This window comes from Triticum aestivum, chromosome 1B (assembly GCF_018294505.1).
Source record: "Triticum aestivum cultivar Chinese Spring chromosome 1B, IWGSC CS RefSeq v2.1, whole genome shotgun sequence".
In the NCBI taxonomy this organism is placed as follows: domain Eukaryota; kingdom Viridiplantae; phylum Streptophyta; class Magnoliopsida; order Poales; family Poaceae; genus Triticum; species Triticum aestivum.
Window position 1 is genome coordinate 43742332 of NC_057795.1, and position 21192 is coordinate 43763523.

The following is a 21192-nucleotide window of genomic DNA, read 5'->3' on the forward strand; positions in this document are numbered from 1 at the left end:
TGATCACGTGATCCAAATCAACTAAACCATGTCCGATCATCACGTGAGATGGAGTAGTTTCAATGGTGAACATCACTATGTTGATCATATCTACTATATGATTCACGTTCGACCTTTCGGTCTCCGTGTTCCGAGGCCATATCTGTATATGCTAGGCTCGTCAAGTATGACCTGAGTATTCCGCGTGTGCAACTGTTTTGCACCCGTTGTATTTGAACGTAGAGCCTATCACACCCGATCATCACGTGGTGTCTCAGCACGAAGAACTTTCGCAACGGTGCATACTCAGGGAGAACACTTCTTGATTATTAAGTGAGAGATCATCTTAAAATGCTACCGTCAATCAAAGCAAGATAAGATGCATAAAGGATAAACATCACATGCAATCAATATAAGTGATATGATATGGCCATCATCATCTTGTGCTTATGATCTCCATCTCTGAAGCACCATCGTGATCACCATCGTCACCGGCGCGACACCTTGATCTCCATCGTAGTATCGTTGTCGTTTACGCCATCTATTGCTTCTACGACTATCGCTATCGCTTAGTGATAAAGTAAAGCAATTACAGGGCGTTTGCATTTCATACAATAAAGCGACAACCATATGGCTCCTGCCAGTTGCCGATAACTTCGGTTACAAAACATGATCATCTCATACAATAAAATATAGCATCACGTCTTGGCCATATCACATCACAACATGCCCTGCAAAAACAAGTTAGACGTCCTCTACTTTGTTGTTGCAATTTTTACGTGGCTGCTACGGGCTGAGCAAGAACCGTTCTTACCTACGCATCAAAACCACAACGATAGTTTATCAAGTTGGTGCTGTTTTAACCTTCACAAGGACCGGGCGTAGCCACACTTGGTTCAACTAAAGTTGGAGAAATTGACACCCGCTAGTCACCTGTGTGCAAAGCACGGCGGTAAAACCAGTCTCGCGTAAGCGTACGCGTAATGTCGGTCCGGGCCGCTTCATCCAACAATACCGCCGAACCAAAGTATGACATGCTGGTAAGCAGTATGACTTGTATCGCCCACAACTCACTTGTGTTCTACTCGTGCATATAACATCAAAGCATAAAACCTAGGCTCGGATGCCACTGTTGGAAAACGTAGTAATTTCAAAAAAAAAATCCTACGCACACGCAAGATCATGGTGATGGCATAGCAACGAGGGGGGAGAGTATTGTCTATGTACCCTCGTAGACCGTTAAGCGGAAGCGTTATGACAACGCGGTTGATGTAGTCGTACGTCTTCACGAATCGACCGATCCAAGCACCAAACGTACGGCACCTCCGTGTTCAGCACACGTTCAGCTCGACGATGTTCCCCGGGCTCCAATCCAGCTAAGCGTCGGGGATGAGTTCCATCAGCACGACGGTGTGGTGACGATGATGATGTTCTACCGGCGCAGGGCTTCGCCTAAACTCCGCGACGATATGATCGAGGTGGAATATGGTGGAGGGGGGCACCGCACACGGCTAAGGAATGATCCGTAGATCAACTTGTGTGTCTATGGGGTTCCCCCCTCCCCTGTATATAAAGGGAGAGAGGAGGAGGGGGCCGGCCTAAGGGGAGGCGCGCCCTATGAGGGGGAAACCTACTCCAAGTAGGTTTGCCCCCTCCCTTTCCTATTCCAAGAAGGAGGGGGAAGGAAGGAGTGGGAGAGGGGGAAGGCAAGGGGGGCGCCCCCCACCTTCCTTGTCCTATTCGGACTCAAGGGGAGGGGGCGCGCCTCTTGCCCTGGCCGGCCCCTCTCTCTCTCCACTAGGGCCCATCAAGGCCCATTACTTCCCGGGGGGTTCCGGTAACCCTCCGGTACTCCGGTTTTTCTCCGAAAACACCCGGAACACTTCCGGTGTCCGAATATAGTCATCCAATATATCAATCTTTATGTCTTGACCATTTCGAGACTCCTCGTCATATCCGTGATCACATCCGGGACTCCGAACAACCTTCGGTACATCAAAACTTATAAACTCATAATAAAACTGTCATCGTAACATTAAGCGTGCGGACCCTACGAGTTCGAGAACTATGTAGACATGACCTAGAACTATTTTTGGTCAATAACCAATAGCGGAACCTGGATGTTCATATTGGTTCCCACATATTCTACGAAGATCTTTATCGGTCAAACCGCATAACAACATACGTTGTTCCCTTTGTCATCGATATGTTACTTGCCCGAGATTCGATCGTCGGTATCCAATACCTAGTTCAATCTCGTTACCGGCAAGTCTCTTTACTTGTTCCGTAATACATCATCTCATAACTAACTCATTAGTTACAATGCTTGCAAGGCTTAGGTGATGAGTATTATCGAGAGGGCCCAGAGATACCTCTCCGACAATCGGAGTGACAAAACCTAATCTCGAATTATGCCAACTCAACATGTACCTTTGGAGACACCTGTAGAGCACCTTTATAATCACCCAGTTACGTTGTGACGTTTGGTAGCACACAAAGTGTTCCTTCGGTAAACGGGAGTTGCACAATCTCATAGTTGCAGGAACTTTGTATAAGTCATGAAGAAAGCAATAGCAACATACTAAACGATCAAGTGCTAAGCTAACGGAATGGGTAAAGTCAATCACATCATTCTCCTAATGATGTGATCCCATTAATCAAATGACAACACATGCCTATGGTTAGAAAACATAACCATCTTTGATCAATGAGCTAGTTCAAGTAGAGGCATACTAGTGACACTATGTTTGTCTATGTATTCACACATGTATCATGTTTCCGGTTAATACAATTCTAGCATAAATAATAAACATTTATCATGATATGAGGAAATAAATAATAACTTTATTATTGCCTCTAGGGCATATTTCCTTCAGAAGAAGATAAAGAAGGCCAAAGCAGTGCCTCGTCCTAGATCGACGCCTCATGCTGCAACTCTGGTGGCCCCTACGGCCGCCGCTCCGGCGTGGGTGGCGGCCGCAACCAGCAAGAAGCACCGCGGCCGCCAAGTGCTCGATGAAATGCCAACAAGGTAAAAAGAAAACCTCGCGTCTTGTTGGAACGAGCTCAAGGCGTTGGAGGATGAGAAATGGAAGGCCAAGTTGGGGGCCGAAGAGAGAAAGTTGAAGGTGAAGGAGCGTAGGCTTGCACTTGAGGAGGAGCGGATTTGTGATGCCAAGAAGGCCGAGAAACGCGCTATCATGTTCATGAATCCAAACGTAATGGATGAAACTGCAATAAAGTATTGGGAGCTCACGTATGGAGAGATCTTGTAAGCCTCTCTTTGGAATGTTGGTGGTGGCGGTGATGATGGTGTTGATGGTGGTGGCCGACGGGGTGGTGGTGACGGTGATGGTGTTGATGGTGGTGGCTGAGGGGGCGGTGGTGGCCGAGAGGATGGCGGTGGTGGTGGTGGCCGAGAGAATGGCGGTGGTCGTGGTGGCCGAGAGGATGGTGTTGATTTCGTCGCCGACGACATCATTTGAGTGGTGGGGGCGAGGAGTGGTGGTGCATGCCATTGATTGGCTCGAACCATAACATATACATACTATGTTCGTGGTGATATTCGATGAAACATTGTGTTTCAAGTGACATCTTTTGGGTGAAATTCACATGTTTTTATTTGAGAAACACGACGATGAAACTTTTTGTGACGGCTATGCATTTTTAAGATATGTATTTTGTAGTGTTTGAAGTACGTGCGGCTAGGAGACAAAAGATATACAATTTTATTTTTTACTCCACTAACTTTTAGGGTATTAGCTAGGTGCGGCCAACGTTAGTGGAGTATTACTCCACTAACTTTTCTCTGCCGGATACTCTACTAACTTTTAGAGGATCGATTAGAAATGCCCTAATAGGTTGCCCCGCAAAAAAAAAAGAGTAGGTTCAGTTAATATGTAGTGACGAACCAACCTGTGGTTACATGGTTAAGAGCACATTGATATCCTAGCTAGAAGACGTTTCCATCGACTACAAGGCGTCTGTGATGACTTTATAAATCTCAAGATAATATACCAGCTCAGTCTTTTGGGGGTGCTCATAGGGGTAGATCTATCTGTTTTTATAGGGATGCGTGTATGCATGTGTGTCTAAATTTGTCTTAGATTTGTCTAAATACGGATGTATTAAGTCACGTTTTAGTATTAGATATATCCGTATGTAGATAAATTTAAGACAAGAATTTTGGGACAAAAGGAGTATATATGAGCATTTGCATCTGTACATTGTGTTCTGTAAAAAAATTAGTATGTAGTGACTTTATAGCAAAAGTCATAATGTAACCTCAAACTCTCTTATTCTTCTTAAATAATAATGGATGAGGCAAACCTTTTTGTCTCGTTTCAAAAAAAATTATAGCAGAACTGACTAAAAATTTTTATTTAGAAAAAAACGCATGGCAGTTTTTTCGAACGGACGAAGTAGCAAGGCAGCCCACGTGCTGTGCTCTGTTGATATTTGCGGAATCTGAAAATTGGTCACTAATCCATTGTCGTCCAGCCCGGTTAGGATACCTGGCTTTCACCCAGGCGACCCGGGTTCAAATCCCGGCAATGGAGACATTTTTTATTTATTTTTTTGACTATACCCAAATTGCATCTCCGGCTAGCTACAGAGAACCATCAAAAATATTTTTTTGACTATACCCAAATTGCAGCTCTGTCTAGCTACAGAAAAACCATAAAAAATGCTTGTAAGTTTAATCTTTTGTTTGCTAAGGATATCTTCCCTTCTCACCGAAGCATATCCCTCCAAACCATCAAACATTCCGATGAGCGAACTGCCGGGCATGGACAAGACATGTCGTGAGAATGACAATCTGCCATGATTGTAGACTAGTTTTATCGTAGTGTTAGAGAATGTTGGCTGGACATTTTCTTTGAAAATTTTGAAAGTTTTGCTGACGTGGATTGCTGGCTGGACATGTTGACTTAGGTCAACTGGTCAAAACCAGCCAATGAGGATGGGAGGGTTGAATCCTGACCAGTCTTTATAGTTTTTTTTAATACAGTACAAACACAAGCGTTCATACATACGCGCATACACTCATCCCTACGAATACACACACGCACACCCTACCTGTTAGAGTTATATTTGGTATTTAGAGATTGTCCGCGATTAGATATGAATTGTTTTCGTCTTATCTCTATGACGTGTCTTGCCCTCCAAGTCTTCTACTCAATATATATACTCGTCATCGAGGCTCAATAATACACCCAACGCATTACGCCAATCGATTCCGCCAGTCCCTCCCCGTCCCTTCTAACACTACCCCTACGAGCACCTTCGAGAGACTGAGCCGACATATGAGTTGTAATATAAATATATTAAAGTTTGGGGTTGTAAATTAGACTAGGGCATGAGTTGGGGTTTGAAATATGCATTTCTCTCGAATATACTTAAATGCTTTCGTCCGGTTTGGTTTGCGTGTAGTCCGTCCGGTTTGTATGAAGTGGGAGCGGGTGAAAGAAACTAACACTGTTCTGACGAGGGCGCTCGCCCATTTTCACTGTCCTCAGTCCTCACTCACGCTCGCGGGAGACGCCTCGCTTGGTTTCGTCTTCCTCGCCGCTCTTTCTTCTTCTCGATTCAAAACTCCAAGCCCCTTCTCCCCTCCCCCCACCCCACCCCACCACCCGAAACCCTACCATATCCTCCTCCACCGACGCCATGGCGCCGCCTCGCTCTCGTCACGGTAAGCGCCTCTCCCCACACCCCATCCCTAACCCTACCCCCCAACCCCGGCCGGAACCCTAACCCTGCCCCCTCCCGCCCCAGTCCGTGACCCGGTGCTGAACATGGTTTTCCAGGCGGCCTCCGACGACAACCTCCCCCTCTTCAAGGGTGCGCCGCCCCCTCCCCGCCCCCGCCCCAGATTCCGACGCTCATCCGGTTTCGGTGCTAACATTTTGGAGGCCCCAATCCGTTGCAGCGCTGGTCATGGTGCTGGACATGGGCAGGGGCCGCCCCAAGGAGGCGATTGAGGGGTTGAGGGTGGAGGAGGCCGGGAAGCTCCAAGGTTTCAGCGCGCTGCACATCGCCGCCACTAGAGGGAGCCTGCGGGTGTGCAGGTACCTCGTCGAGGACCTGCTGATAGATGTGGATCTGGTCGACAAGGAAGGTCCATCTATCTTCAGAACCCTAATCTGTCTGTTTAGGACCCCGCGCGCACATTCAGTGTAGGTTTTGTCAAATTGTATCAAGTGCCATTTTTACATGCTGGATTTATTGTTCACAAAGGGTTGCTTGATCTGTAGGTTAGGCCTCACGATATCTGACTTTTGTGCTTTCTCTGGGTTTGGCATAGTGGTGCATTATGATAATCCAGCTTTTCGAACCTGCTTTTGCCGCGGCCCCAAGCTCAGCACAACACAGCCCAGCAACCATAAACAGAGCCTAAGATTATCTACGTCAGTATTAACCAATGTATCATAAGCACCAATGTTTATCTCACAAAATAAAATTATGATTTATCATACGTACTCTGTTGTGCTAACTCATGATCATGCAGCTTTATATGAAATAAGTCAGTCTTTTTAAGGGAAGAAATAAATCGGGCTTGATTATGACACCGAATGTGAGTACCCTACATAAGCGCCGTTCATATAAATAATTAAATAGGCTACTCTTTGAGGGCAAATTAGTTTTTTATTTTAGGATAGTTTGGTTGTTTAGTTATTGCGCATATGTATGCACTCCAACTCCAAGGATGCATTTGATTCTTCTATTCGGGTAGTCTAATGTCTAATTTTCACGTGTCAGTTCCATTCAACCAATACTCTCTCGAGCATTATGAAAATCCTGCTTCATATCATATTTAATTCGATGGGTCTGCTTTGTGTGTCTTGGAGAGCCATACCTAAACTATATGCTCTCAGAGAAGACAGAGCAGTGTTAGGAAACTTCTGTGGTGGTATGCTTTTGGAGATAAGGCATGTTTTGATACAAAAAAAGATCTCATTTCTTGCTAGTGCTTTGATATAATTTCATTTTTGTGTGTATATCTGTTTTATAGGTAGAACACCTCTGTTGTTTGCAACATACCACAATGGGGGTACTGCCGAGTATCTTCTTGATCATGGTGCTGATCAAGACAAAGCCAATAATGATGGGGTTTCCCTGCTACACTATGCTGCTGAATCAGGTCCACCTCTATAAACACATATCTCTGTTCTGCATCTCTGCATTACAAATTGTTTTGTGTTATCTTATTCGGAGCTATTTGCATTTGTTTCATATATTAGTTTACTAATATTGTTCTGTGCTAATAAATTATCTTCAAACCCGATGGTTAAGTTCTTGTAATATGTCTCTCTGTTCTGATGTACATGTTGTTTTAGACTCATTAGGCTGTTTGAGAATGCGCGGCATATTATGTTTCCAAGTAGATGTTTGGTGGTATTTCCTGATATACTCTTAGCTGTACTAAATAATAATCCTGCACATGCTTCTAGTCAAAGTCATTGATATATTTATTTTTAGCCATTAGCCGAAGGTCTACCGTGTGCATGCATGTATTGCATCAAACCAGGGCTCTTTGTGTAGCATAATTACTAATATTTTAAACGCTTCAACATGGATATAGTGGCTTAGCTGTTGTGCATGTGCAATATCCTAAAATGTCACCTAATTGGGAAGTCAAATAACCTAATACATGTCACTATCATTCCAGTCTTACATGGGTGTGGAGTGGCAATAATCTGGTAACTGACTTAATAGCCTGGTTACCAAGTAGCTATAACATATCGATAACTTGACAAGCAAGTGGCTCTAACCTGGCAATTAGTAACGAAAAGAAGTTATCGAAACATATCTACGTGGGATCTAGTTTTGACGGTATCATCACAGCAAAGCCAACAATGAGCACAGATCGTCAATCAGACACAGGATTTGAGAGATAGAAGTACTTGAAAATTCAAAACAAAAGGAGTCTTGCTGATTTCATGTTTGCATGCATTGGTCTTTTCGTATTGTGCATGTGGCAGCGAGTAACCATGCTGTAGATCATGGTCTTATCTTATTGAATATCCCCCTTGATGGGAATTAGGCCTCATCCCTGAATACTCCTATTAAAAGTTAACTTAACTATGAAAATTTTGGCTTTGATTCCTTCCAATCCAAACAAGTCCTCATTGGGCTTTTTTGTAGCACATGATCAAGGCAAACACAGGTCCAGGATACACCAGAAAACAAAAGAAATAGTCACAAAAATACCTACCATCTTACTTGGTTTCTCATCTTACATTCTTACAGAGATAAAAATACCTTGCATACTAACTAGATCCATAAAACCAGAATTGTTGTATTTGTGAACCCATCTCCTGTTACTGAATTGGAGAGGTCCATGCTCCACTTTGGAAAGTAGGAAGTAGTGAACTGCGAACCTGATGAATCATGAATCGAGTAGCCATGCTGTAGATCATGGTCTTATCTTACTGAATATCCCCCTTGATGGGAATTAGGCCCCATCACTAGATACTCATATTAAAACTTAACTATGAAATTTTTGGCTTTGATTCCTTCCAATCCAAACAAGTCCTCATTGGGATTTTTTGTAGCACATGATCAAGGCAAACACAGGTCCAGGATAAACCAGAAACAAAAGAAATTGTCACAAAAAACCCTACCATCATACCTTATAAGCTCATGGATTCTTTTTAGTAGAGATTGCCAGAAAACCAGAGAGATCTGTAAGGACTGGAATATCACCAAAGAACTAGCCATGGACAGGGGTGCGTGGAAGCTAGCTATCCATGGGCCAGAACCATGAGTTGGTTGCGAGATCTTATGGGTTTCAGCTCTAGCCTACCCCAACTTGTTTGGGACTAAATGCTTTGTTGTTATTGTTGTTGTTGTTGTTGTTGTTGTTGTTGTTGTATTGCCAGAAAACACCTCTCCCCTTTGTAATAAGTTCCGTGTTTTCTCCTAGGCAATTGTGAAATGCTAGAGCTTTTGCTTGCAAAAGGAGCTTATGTTGACCCGGTAGCTCCTCATGGAACACCACTTCATGGTGCTGCTGGTGAAGGGCAATATGGTGCTGTGAAGATTTTATTGGACCACAATGCAGATGTAAGTTTAAGTACATACCGTTTCTGCCTCAAGTTACCCTATATGTTTTGAACTTTAATTACTTGTGTTTTGCAATTTTTTCCCTTGTCTGTCTTGTCATGTTCTATTTAAGTGATTGTGTATGGTTGCTTGATGCTGCTATGGTGTTTGTGCTGCATAGTTGAACTCTTGAAATCCTCGGTGCATTTTTCTTCTCTTCTGCATGCCCCTAGTTGTGTAGTAGTTGTAATGCTACATCTCATCATAGTGTCCTGGTAATAAGTATGCTTCATCCACTTCCCTTTCAAATTGATAGCACTATACTATCAAATGTATAGTGCATCCGAATATAATTCTATTTTTGGAATGCGGGCACATAATACTGCACATCTTCTCATTTTTGGTCCCTTCAATGCTAATTTCCATGCATAAAACCACTTAATATGATTACTTTCTTTTTACATATTGGCCATAGTAGATTAGTCTCTATCATGTATCACCATTTGTTTTTGAGTGCTACCTGGAATTTTATGAAGTTTACTTGACCAATATGGTACCCCCTCTGTAAACTAATATAAGAGCGTTTAGATCACTATTTTAGTATTCTAAACGCTCTTATATTAGTTTACGGAGGGAGTAGTAAGCTATAAGGTTCCACAACATATTCACACTGTCTTGACTTGTGTATTTTGTTAATGCCATGGGAGCTGTTTAATTTTCACTGAAGAGGCTTGCTTCGGTACGCCCCCTCTGAAAATATCTTTTCACGCACCCAATTCTACCTGCATCTGCAAATTCTTCTGCGTGGCTATCCCTCACATAATCTTTCCCTGCCGGCTCATCCATCTTCCCATATAAGCTGTGGGTGTGACCGTGTGAGGGCGCTGTTGCCTCCCAAATCGTTCTCAATGCTGGCGTCATGCATCATCTTCTTCGTTTTCTAGTTGTGGTTCCATATTCAGGTTTTAGTAACTTGTCTTCTTGATGGCTGCATTGCTTTTGTTGGGGTTTGAGATTCTAATGACTGGCCGGTGATGATTAAAAGATCGAATCTTTCTTGAAACAAAACAGTCTGGATCTGTAAACTAGAATGGCTTATGCTCCATTAATACTGTCTCTGTATAATTCACATCAGATTGATATGAGCGGAAAGGCAGTATACCATGCAATTCTGCTTGCAGGTTCCATGTAAACAATCATAAATAAATGCTATGCAGTGGTAATCGTGGCATTATCTTGATAAAAATAACCTTCTCACTGATTTTACTGTGTGTGTACTGAATCAATTTTCTTTGCTGAAGGCTTGCCTCATCAGTTTAGTTCTATGTATTGACCATTGGAGCTGATATCTTAATATTTCTCCAGTACAACAAGATGGTAAATGGTGTGACACCTCTTATGGCTGCTAGAGATGCTAACTCAACAGAATGTATCAAGCTCCTAGTTAAGGTGTTGTACATTCATCTGAGCTTTGTCAAGTCCATGAATTTAATTTTGTTGGGTACCCATTTTCTTTTTTTATTTTCCATACTGAATTTGTTTCTGTACTTCCTTTTCTGGCATTTGTTTTTCATACTGGCTGCAGCTGTGGCATGCTGCAATTTGTGACCCCTTGTACTGGACACTTTCGTAACCATTTTTTTCTGAAAAAACTTGTGGAGCATTGCGGCTGGGGAGGACATCTGCATATGTGCCATGTTGATATTAATAGTTACCTAAACATTGTACCAGTTTATGACAATTTTGGCGGTAATTTTTGTACTTACAATACTGAGCATGGATGTTAGGAGATTATCACGAGTACTCAAAATATTATGCTTGTGCAGTCATAGAAATTTGAGAAAAGATACGCTTATGTAATCAAATCCTTTTTCCTCCATATATTTACAGCAAACATTAAGGTTGTTTAGTCAGATATAATGTATCACATGTATCCTGCATAGAATTGATTTAATTGATGTTCTGTAGGTTCAGGAGGAGCCCATGCTTAAACGGGAAATCGTGGCATCAGAGCTTATATCACTAGGGAATATCTCTTTAAAGAAAAAAGATTATGCTGTCGCAGCAAAATTGTACAGTCGGGTATATTAAAGCACCATATATTTCTTGCTTTGTTTAGCTTTCCAGCATTTCAGTTTACGTTGCATGCATTATAATTTATAGTTTCTTGCATAGCTGTGTCTGAAAATATTTAAGGTTCAAAACTCCATATATGATTTCAAAAGAATTTTATCCTTGTTTTGCATTAGTTACTGAATGCATAGTCCGAAGTAATACTTTTGGGCAAGAATATACCAGAATACCTGGAGCTCCACATGGAGCTGGGTGTCGTTTATCAGAAACTTTGAGTCATGGGAAGGTTCCTACTGAAATGGTCCAGGGCGTGGACTCTAGCTGGCTTTGTTATTTCTAATAACTTAGGATTTGTTCAGAATAGGGTTCAGCTGACAGTATGCTGTGTCTTTCTTTTTGTTGCTTTGGCATGTATCCTCTCAATTTCGTGGTGCAAAGTACTCATTCTGTGATAATGGATATGGACCATGAGATATTCTTGGTACTTCTGCTCAGGTATAAACAGGAAAAAATAGTGTCACCTTGATGAGTAATGCAATATGTTTGAGGATGTGATTGAGATTCTGTGTCTTGACCACTTTTTTGACAGACAACAATATTTTTTGTTTTGGAGTTGCTTCCTTGCTTGCGCTAACACAGGGAGGACCTATTTTATTATTTTATACCAATTTATAAAGACCGGGGAGGGAGTGGCCTTTGCCTCACAGTCAGAAAAAAAACACGGGGATGACTATAATGAACGAGTGGGATAATGGAAAAGCAAGCTTTTTAATGTAAGTTATTTAGTTCAAAAGTTACTCCGCAGCTATGTGCAGATTTCTTGTTAGGACTAGAATAATAAATGAGTGTACTTTAACACTGTGCTATATATTTAGTAAATGTATGTTAGGCTGGCTTTTGTAGACTTGCTAATTTGTATTTTATGTAGGCTAGTATGAATAAAAAATGTGTAGATTTCTTGTTTGAGTGTTGACAGCTTCCTAACTGTTTTTTATCCAGTTAACTAATTCAATGTGAGTTAAAAGAAACTTAGTAAGCTGAACTGTTGATTTGTCTTGTGTGATGTAGGCAATGCAGCTTGATCCTGATGATGCAGTCTTGTTCTCAGACAGGAGCCTTTGTTGGCTTCACATGGGCGATGGAAGAAAGGCTTTGCTAGATGCTAATAAATGCAGAAAAATGCGACCTCACTGGCCAAAAGCTTGTCGCCGGCAGGGTGAAGCTCTGATGCTACTGAAGGTTACATAGAGGATATGGCTGGCTGTTTTTCTCTTGGTATTGCAAATTGTTTATGATCGTTCACTTTTTGTGTTTTATCGTCAGGACTATGAGGGCGCAAGTGAACGGTTCTTGGATGGACTCAAATTGGACCCAGTGGACACTGACATCGAGGATGCATTACGGTAAACCCATCTGCCTCTTTGGTTACACTAATGCCTTTTGGTGATGACCTTGCATTGGTAGCTGGTTGGCCATGTTTCAGCACATCTCAAGCACAGTATTAGTTACCTATGCTGCAAGTACATGCATGTGCCCTTGTCATGAGACTGTCGAGAACTTGACTCCGTTCTATTTTGTGTTTGTTAGGATTTCGGAGTGCCACTTTGTACTGTTATCAATGCCAATGCACCAACCTACCCTGACGTATAGTAGTAACTCTGTAATCTGCCCTTGAGTAGTACTTTGCTGATATTTAGGAAGAGGCATGCATATACTGTCGTGCAATGGCGCCTAAAGAATTGCAAGTGCCAGACATAACCATGCCATTCCAAAATAGTATCTGATACTTCTCCTTCCAATATTTAGGGAAGCTATGAAGTCCTAGAAGACGTCTCAGAGCACGAAAGCCAGGTGACTATTTGGGTGTTGCAGGGGAATCAGTTGAAGACTTGAAACGGCTCAGGAGTTTCTTCGTTTGCGCAACGACTGGTTTCCTTTATTAGAAAGTAAAGCAAAGTGTCCGATGGGAGTATTACCATTGCATGTTTGTATGACCATGGCTGTTGATTGATGCAGTAACGTCGGTGGAAGCTCGTCAGTTCCCATCGATCTATCCTATCTCAGGCTTGCGGGTCTTCTACGAAGCTCACTCACCCGCCGCGCGCCGTGTGCCGCGTCCACCAATAGATCGCAGCCTTAGTAGAGGGATATGTTTTGTTGGTTTTCTTCGTCCTGTGGCTGCACAAGAAGAGGAGAGCTAGTATATATATATATATATATATATATACAAAACCTTTTATGGTATCAGTAAATCGGTGTGCAAGTTAACAGTATTTACTTTGCAAGCCGTTCGCCGAGTTTAATAGTTTCTGCATATATCTCGCTGTTCACTCAGGCAGCCCATTCAGACTAGCAAACTGCTTTGGTATTAGGGAGCTCCTCTGTAGCTTTAATTTATACTCCCTCCGTCCCATAATATAAGAACATTTTTGACACTAGACTAGTGTCAAAACGTTCTTATATTATGGGACGGAGGGAGTAGTATTCGTGTCGATTATATAGATAGCTCTGATCAAGAAATTGCCATCTGATCTGCTCAAAGATCCGCACCTTTTACCCTATATCAGATACTACCGTACTGCCTCGCCTGACGAGCGCTGGGGCGAGGGAGCTTGTGAACCTCTCCACCCACCTGGAGGCTGATCCAATTCGAAGGCGGCGTTCGTGCTGACGAGCGGCGGCTCCGCCGTGTCTCCAACAACATTCAACAAAGGCAGGGTGTCGGCCGGCGCCGTGTATACAAACTGGCTTGATTTGGCGGTGTTCGTGCACCGTTCGCTGGCTTGATTTGGCGGCGTTCGTGCGCCGTTCGCGACCCTTGTTTGGGGATCGCGCGCCCCCTCGCGTGTGAAGTTCTTCTGCTGGCTCTTGGTACAACGGCATATATATCCATACACGGGATGTCCTAACCCGGAAGGGCATCAACGAAGCAGGAGGCGCAGGGTGCCCTCTTTGCACCGTGCCTGCGGAGACTGCTGATGAGTGATCACCTGCTCTTTGCATGTCCTTTCGCCGTCGGCTTCTGGCGCGCGGTTGGGGTGAAATAACCCCCTACCCCCTGAAAATTCAAAAAAAAAAGTCAAATAACGAAAAACCAATGCCAGCAAATAAGCAAAAGGTTGGCAAAAGGTGAAGACGTGCAACTTTGTGAGGGAAAAGACGTACATCTTTTTGGGGCTTGATGAAACTGCAATATTTACCCATCTTACATATAACAAGTGCTTCAGCAGTAGTAGCATCGGCCGCATAGGTTAGATAAGAGCACTTAGCTGCCAAAAATGTACCATTATGATGCCTAAGCATTGTCCCAGTTAAGGATGGCAATGGGTAGGGTATGAGCAGGGTAGAGCAATACCATACCCATACCCGTATAGTCAGTGGGTATAAAATTCTACCCATACCCGTACCCATGGGTATGAAACATTACCCATACCCATACCCGACAGGTACCCGTACCCATGGGGTACCCAGCAGGTAGAACAAATAGCACACGAGTTGTTCACATTTTTACACTCATTGATAGAAAATTTGACAAAAAACAATTATCTTAGCTCAATAACAAATAGATGGGTACAACATACTCATAAGTCAATAGAAGTAGAAAAGTCACATGAAAAATTAATAATTAATTGATGACAACTTAACATTATTTCACAAGCGGGCAGGGTATGGGTATACCCAAGGGTACAAGATTATACCCGTACCCTACCCATGACTTAACAGGTAGGGTATGGGTACTATCCATGGGTATAAAAGTGTGCCCATACCCTGCCCATACGGGTACGGTACCCGCGGGTACCCGTACCCATGGGTAAAATTGCCATCCTTAGTCCCAGTTGCTCTCTCTCTCTCTTTCTCTCCTTTTTTTTTTCCTTTTTTACAAAAAAAATAAATCTAATTCCCAGTGATGTAGGCAAGATCCCGAGTATGGAATGGTGACCAAATCATATACCTGCCAAATTTAATCACTAATCCATTGTCGTCCAGCCCGGTTAGGATACCTGGCTTTCACCCAGGCGATCCGGGTTCAAATCCCGGCAATGGAGCCTTTTTTTTTCTTAACTTCTGCGGTGTGCTGTGTTTTATTCTGAACTAGCAAACATGCCCGTGCGTTTCAACGGGAGAAGAAAAATTATCATGAGCCCCAATAAGCATTGCTCAAGACTGTCCTTGTTGCTTACCCTTGTTCCCACCTAAGCTGATGGTGCATGTGATAAATTTATGTGAATCAAGCTAGATGGCTCACCATCAAAGGTAGGGACCACATGGATGTTGACGTCCCGGATCAAATGGCCTCAAACATCTCATCCATCGAAGGCATTTCCTCGGTCGGCGTCTACGTCCCGTCGAGCAACCGCGTCTCCCTCGACCTTACCCGATCTGTCGTGACCAGTCGCCACGGGAGGAGCATCCGTCGACGGGCTTGAGAGCTTGTATGACGACTGGCGCATCATCCAATTACAATAGGTGCAATGGCATGTGGAAGGCGGCATTGCGCTCTTTGGTGTGTCGCTTGAATGACGTGAACGACGACTTCTGTCGCCTTGTGCTTGCCATTGCGGTGGTGGGGTTTGGTTGGCGTCATGTTATAATAGGCTGTAGAAGGGGCTTGGGCTCTTTTAGACTTCATTACAGTTTTGTTTTTATTTAATCTATTGTTTTAGAGTTTGTTTTTAATTCTATTGCCCAATAGCAGATTAAGTTTGTATGGGTTGAGATAAAAGAAGTTTGTATGGATTGAGCAATGATGATGTGAATGCATGTGCTAGCTCAACCTTTTTTCTTTTATATTACCAAGCAGTGTGGTTAGCTGGTTAGTTCACTCAAAAAAATCCACACACATACACAGAATGACAAGATTCAGAGAGATTTCACATGGTGGTGCAATGAAAAAAATGTGAGGCGGAGACATAGAGTAGTGCTGGTGGCTGATCAGTCAGAATTTTTGTTGGCTGATGGACACCTGACTTTGCCCACCGCTGGTCTCAGCTGCATCCAGATCAAAATAAAATAAAACCCCAGCCTAGCCAAGGCCCAACCTGGCTCAACCACAGCCACACACACGCACGCGAGGGGATAAGCCCCAGGCCACACACGCATGCGAGGGGATAAGCCCCACGCCGCTCCTCTCCAACCTGTGGCCGAGACCCCGTTTGCCTCCATCGATTCCCTTCTCCTCTCTCCTCTCGCTTGCAAGAACCCCGTCGCCGTCGGCCAGCTCTCCCTTCCCCGGCGCCCCCTCTCTCTAGTCTCTACACCCGCAAGCGTGCTCCGCCTCCCCGCTCGCTGGGCTCTCTCCCCTCCCCAGCTCGACCGCGCCTCCAAGCCGAGTGCCTCCAGCTGTAGCTCGTCGGCCACGCTCTCCGACTGTTGCGCCTTCCCTCCCGGCCAGCATCCGGGTCTCCATCTCAGGCCGTGATGCACACCGCCACGCGCGAGCTGGAGTAGTAGGGAGGTTGCGCCGTGATATCCGAATCCGCCGCCTTCCTGCCTCACCTGCCGTCGGGAGGACGACGGAGAGGAGCGCCAGTTCGTCCACCGCGTGGGCCACGCAGCTGCCTCAGCCCAGCTCAGCCGCGAAGCCGTCGTTCGCCATCTCTCTGCCCTGCTCGAGTGAAGGTTCTGCAGGTCTTTGGTGAGCGTGGGCCGGCGAGGTTTTAAGATCCCTGATTTCTATTGTCTCTCTTTTTGTTTCCTTCGTCGCACCGCCCTCGCGTGGCGCGCGCCTTGCCCCAAGAGAGCACGGCGGCCGCCTGCACCGCGGCGCCTCGGCCCGCCAAGGCCAGCGCCGAGGACGACAAGGCCCGCAGGAAGGCCAAGGGCATCGCCAAGCAGCAGGAGGACTTGCGGGCTAGGCTCGCCTGCCTCAAGCGCGCCCGCGAGCTCGTCCCTGTGCCGGCCAAGGCCATGTTTAGCGACTTCCTGTCCTCTGTGCTCTCCAACGCCCGCCGCGACGCCTCACCCCGTTCCTGGGCTCGGGCGGTGCGGACGCCCGCCGCGACGCATCACCACTTTCTTGGGTTCTGCCGCGTGGACGCCGGCGGCAAGCGGCAGCACGTGCCGGGAGGTGGAGGATGGCAATGGATAAGGATTAAGGAGCACGGATGGAATTGTAACTAATGCAGGGTTTTGTTTGCAAAAATGAAACGTTATCTTCAGAAAACACTTAAAATAGGACTGCGGCTTAAATTCTTAGAAACCGAGGGACTTTTTTGTAAAAGTGCCGATGACGTACGACCAGAAGCAATCGCTGCTTTATTAGAGACTAGCAAAAATGCCCGTGCGTTGCGACGGGAAAAAAATTACATGCCCATCCACCACTCACCTTGCGGCGCAACTGCCAGTTGGATCATTGGAGGAAGTGTTCTACTAACCATCGCAGAGCCTTGCTGGTTAAATCCTTATTGTCCAGGGCAGCACGGATGATTGTCTGTGTGGCTAGTGGCATGCCATCTGGAGTGATAGCCACTCCATGACCGAACCTGCCCTCTACGGTAGACTCAGCACCACCGCTTGCCCGCGGATGTTGGTGGCATCTTTCTATCATGGCCGTGCTCGATAAAAACTTTTTATAGTAGGAATATTGAATTTCATCACGTGATAGCTGGCGGTGTGTTTATACATTATACACATCATAGTGAGTCTGAACTTCTGTTGATGGATCCCCTTTGTTCTTCTCGGAATTGTAGATGAATTGCTCGCTCTAATTTGATTCGATCCTAGACGAATTTACTAAATATTGGACGAAACTGGGCGAGCAAGGACCTCTTATTTTTCTTATTACTCTATCCCTCTGTGTGTGAGTAATACATACTCCGTTTTTATTTACTCCGCGTATTAACTTTGATCAAAGTCAAGCTTTGTAAACTTTGATAAAGTTTAGAGAAAAAATATTAACATATACAATAACAAATCAATATCATTACATTCATTATTGAATGTACTTTCACATCATATAGATTTCTTATGCTAAATGTTTATATTATTTTCTATAAACTTGGTCAAACTTTGCAAAGTTTGATTTTAGTCAAATTTAATATGCAGACTAAATAAAAACGGAGGGAGTAACTAAATAGGTCAAAAGACCAACGCATTTACTAATTTCTAGAGTTTTCTGTATTTAAGTAGCACCTTTCAACAGTAGCATTATATATTAGATGAGGTATACTACTTTTTTTCATCTCAAAGACAAAAAAGTATCATTATACTGCGATTACTGCCAAGCTCGTGGATCGATCAGAAAACCAGCCCGGTGCCCACCAACACAGCCAACGCCCTTGCCATCACTAATTTTCTACTTTATCCTCCCAACACAGCCAACGCCCCCAGCCTACCACGCCGCTCCTCGGTGCTTCTAGATGGAGGAGCACCACAGGTTGCTCCACCTTTGTCGCCTCTCAAGTCCCAACCCACCTCCCCACGCCTGCGCACGCTCCGCCCCGCTGGTGCGCCGCTCGCCGGAGCCGAGCACCGCAGCCGCCCTACCCCGCTTCCCCCTGCTCCCCTTTCCTCTTGTCTCTCTCTAACCTCTCTCTCTCCCATGGACGCCTGGAGCTCCCTCGCCGGCCGATGCGCCGCCTTGCCCCGCGGCCTACAGATGCGGCCGGCCACCCCGCCGGAGCCGAGCGCCGCCGCCGCCCCAGGTGAGCAGCGCCGCTGCCCTACCCCGTTTCCCCTCGCTCCCCCTTCCTCTTGTCTCTCTCTAACCTCTCTTTCCCCGCCCCAGGTGAGCAGCGTCGCCGCCCTGCCCCGTTTCCACCCCACGGCCTACAGATCCGGCCGGCCTCCATTGCCCTTGTCGTTCCCGTGCCCGGATCTGGCCGGAGTTCACCGCCACCGTGCCCGCCCGTGTCGGCAACGTGGCGGCCTCCTCAGCCTCGAGGGCGAGCTCCCAGTTGACCGCGTCCGCCGCCGCGACGCCTCGGTCCACCGCGGCCTTCAACGCCCGCCGCGACGCCTCTGTACGCCGCGCTCTACAACGCCAGTCGCGACACCTCGCCCCATTCCTGGGCTCTGGCGGCGCTCACGTCCGCCGCGACGCATCCCCTGCCTTGCTTGTGCGGTGTCGACGCCGGCGACAAGCGGTTCAGTAGAGGCAGGGTGTTTTTTGCAAAAAACCAAACGTTATCTACAATTTAAGTAGGACTGCGCGTTAATTTCGGGAAAATAGGGGGACTTTTTTGCAAAAATGACAGCGACGGACGACCAGAAGCATTAGCTGCTTTATTAGTAGGGAAAGAATAGAGAATAGAGATAGAGAATAGAGATAGAGATAGAGATATATAGCAAAAAATTAGCCGTTGCTAAGCTAAAAAAAATATGTGGTTTGAACTTGTTGTTTGTACGAGAAAACTTACATGGTTTAAACTTGTTATTTGTACGAGAAAACTTAGAAGCTTACACGTGCAAAGCATGATAACGCATTAGAAAATTATTTTCTCATTCATCTAGTTATTACGTAGGACATCTCCAAGCCAGTCCCGCAAACCTTCCGAAACCGTTAAGACAATGTTGTCCGAACAGGGGAAGCCATCCAACGCGAGTTTGTATCGGTCCGCGAAGCGGTTCAGATGTGTTTTATCCCACAAACGTGGGGGAGGTTTGCGCGAGTCGGAATCGATCTCAAGTCCGCTTTTGACCGTCCTGACCCACCAAAGCACCTCCTTCCGCGCCCACGCACGTTCCCGCCCGGTGCCAACAGCCCGCATTCATGCCGCTGTAGAGCGCGTCGCTCCACATTGAGCGGATGCAACCTCTCACTGGCGCCAGCGTTGAAGCGGCTCGTCGGCCCAAGGCGCCGCCTGCGACGCGTCTCCGGTGTCCGCGCTTGTTCAATGCCAGAGACGTGTGACTGGACGAGACGGAACGAATATCTACCACCCCTCTCCAATGCCCCGTCCGTCCGTATGCCGCCATTAAACAGGCTCACCGGCCGAGAAACTCACTCCGGCGCCCCGCATGGATGCACCCGGACGCCTGGCCTCACTGGAATCTGCTATTTAAGCACGGACAAACCCGACTGTCTCCACATCACAACACATCCATCCCACATCCTTCTCCTTTCCTTCACATCTGCCATTACCGCCAGCGAAAAGCACTGTGGGACAGTCTGTCGTCGGAGATGAAACACGTAGTAGCCGCCCTTGCCGCTGCCATGGCATTGCCGTCGTGCTAGGCAGATCGAGGCCGGCTTACCGGGCATCTCACCCGAGGTCTCCGACAACGAGGATGACACCGCGATGGAGACAGTCTCCGATGACTCCACCCCGTCTCCCGTGCCTACTGCGCACGCCAGCTTCATCATGGAGCAGGCGCACTTCAATGCCGCCATGGTGGAGGTGCGGCTGTTGCCGCCGATGCCTTTATCAGCGTTCCAGCAGGCACAGGAGAAACAACGGTACAACATGTTCCTCCTAGAGCAGCACCGGCTAGCGGAAGGTCAGGTCTACGGCGAGCGCTGCTACTTCTTGAGCTACGTTGGGATTTCCTTAAAGAGGAAAGGATGATGCAGTAAAGTAGAGATAAGTATTTCCCTTAGTTAAGAATTAAGGTTATCAATCCAGTAGAACCAAGCAAAATCTCGTGAACAACACCCACACATAAAAGAACAAATACTTGCACCCAACGCGATCAAGGCGTTTGGCAATCCCCTCAGCGGTTAATTGCAAGGATCAAGTCTGATAATGATAGATAGATAAACAAAAACACAAAATAAAATAACGGTAGATAAATTGCAGCAAAGTATTTTCAGATTTTATAGATAATAAAGAATACACCCGGGGGCATAGTTTTCACTAGAGGCTTCTCTCTGGATAGAAAGCATACAGTGGTAAAGAAATTATTGTTAGGCAATTGATAAAAAAGCGCATAATTATGACGATATCCAAAGCAATGATCATGTATATAGGCATCACGTCCAAGACAAGTAGACCGACTCCTGCCTGCATCTACTACTATTATTTCACCAATCGATCGCTATCCAGCATGCATCTAGGTTATTAAGTTGATAAAAATAGAGCAACGACTTAAGCAAGATGACATGATGTAGAAATATAGATCCAAGCAATATGAATAAACCCCATCCTTTTATCC

The 21192-nt window shown here is 45.6% G+C and overlaps 1 protein-coding gene and 2 non-coding genes across 7 annotated transcripts; all 3 read left to right on the plus strand.

Annotated features, from left to right (window-relative positions):
* Nucleotides 1-4464: 4464 nt before the first annotated feature.
* On the plus strand, nt 4465-4538 carry TRNAE-UUC (transfer RNA glutamic acid (anticodon UUC)). Its single transcript has one exon. It is a non-coding gene; the product is annotated as a tRNA-Glu (tRNA).
* A 945-nt stretch (nt 4539-5483) lies between these two features.
* LOC123105741 (ankyrin-3) lies at nt 5484-13452 on the plus strand. Of its 5 annotated transcripts, XM_044527883.1 has the most exons (11): nt 5553-5674; nt 5758-5823; nt 5912-6100; nt 6995-7123; nt 8909-9048; nt 10393-10476; nt 10996-11109; nt 12169-12339; nt 12424-12503; nt 12907-12951; nt 13117-13452. In XM_044527883.1, exons 1-10 carry the CDS (start codon nt 5650-5652, stop codon nt 12923-12925), a joined length of 1017 nt encoding a protein of 338 aa, XP_044383818.1. In that variant the 5' UTR covers nt 5553-5649; the 3' UTR covers nt 12926-12951; nt 13117-13452. The 5 variants fall into 5 exon arrangements, with proteins under 5 accessions (XP_044383836.1, XP_044383799.1, XP_044383818.1 ...); XM_044527901.1 differs by having other exon boundaries at nt 5484-5674; nt 5790-5823; nt 12688-13452; XM_044527864.1 differs by having other exon boundaries at nt 5544-5674; nt 12688-13452.
* Nucleotides 13453-15072: 1620 nt separating this feature from the next.
* TRNAE-UUC (transfer RNA glutamic acid (anticodon UUC)) lies at nt 15073-15146 on the plus strand. Its single transcript has one exon. It is a non-coding gene; the product is annotated as a tRNA-Glu (tRNA).
* Nucleotides 15147-21192: the final 6046 nt, after the last annotated feature.

What these genes read in the sequence shown, in the direction of transcription:
- LOC123105741 (XM_044527864.1), top strand. Translation starts at nt 5,650, where the DNA reads ATGGCGCCGCCTCGCTCTCGTCACG. An exon ending in CAACCTCCCCCTCTTCAAGG is followed by an intron (nt 5,824 to 5,911) that starts GTGCGCCGCCCC and finishes AATCCGTTGCAG; the next exon opens with CGCTGGTCATGGTGCTGGAC. An exon ending in GTATCAAGCTCCTAGTTAAG is followed by an intron (nt 10,477 to 10,995) that starts GTGTTGTACATT and finishes GATGTTCTGTAG; the next exon opens with GTTCAGGAGGAGCCCATGCT.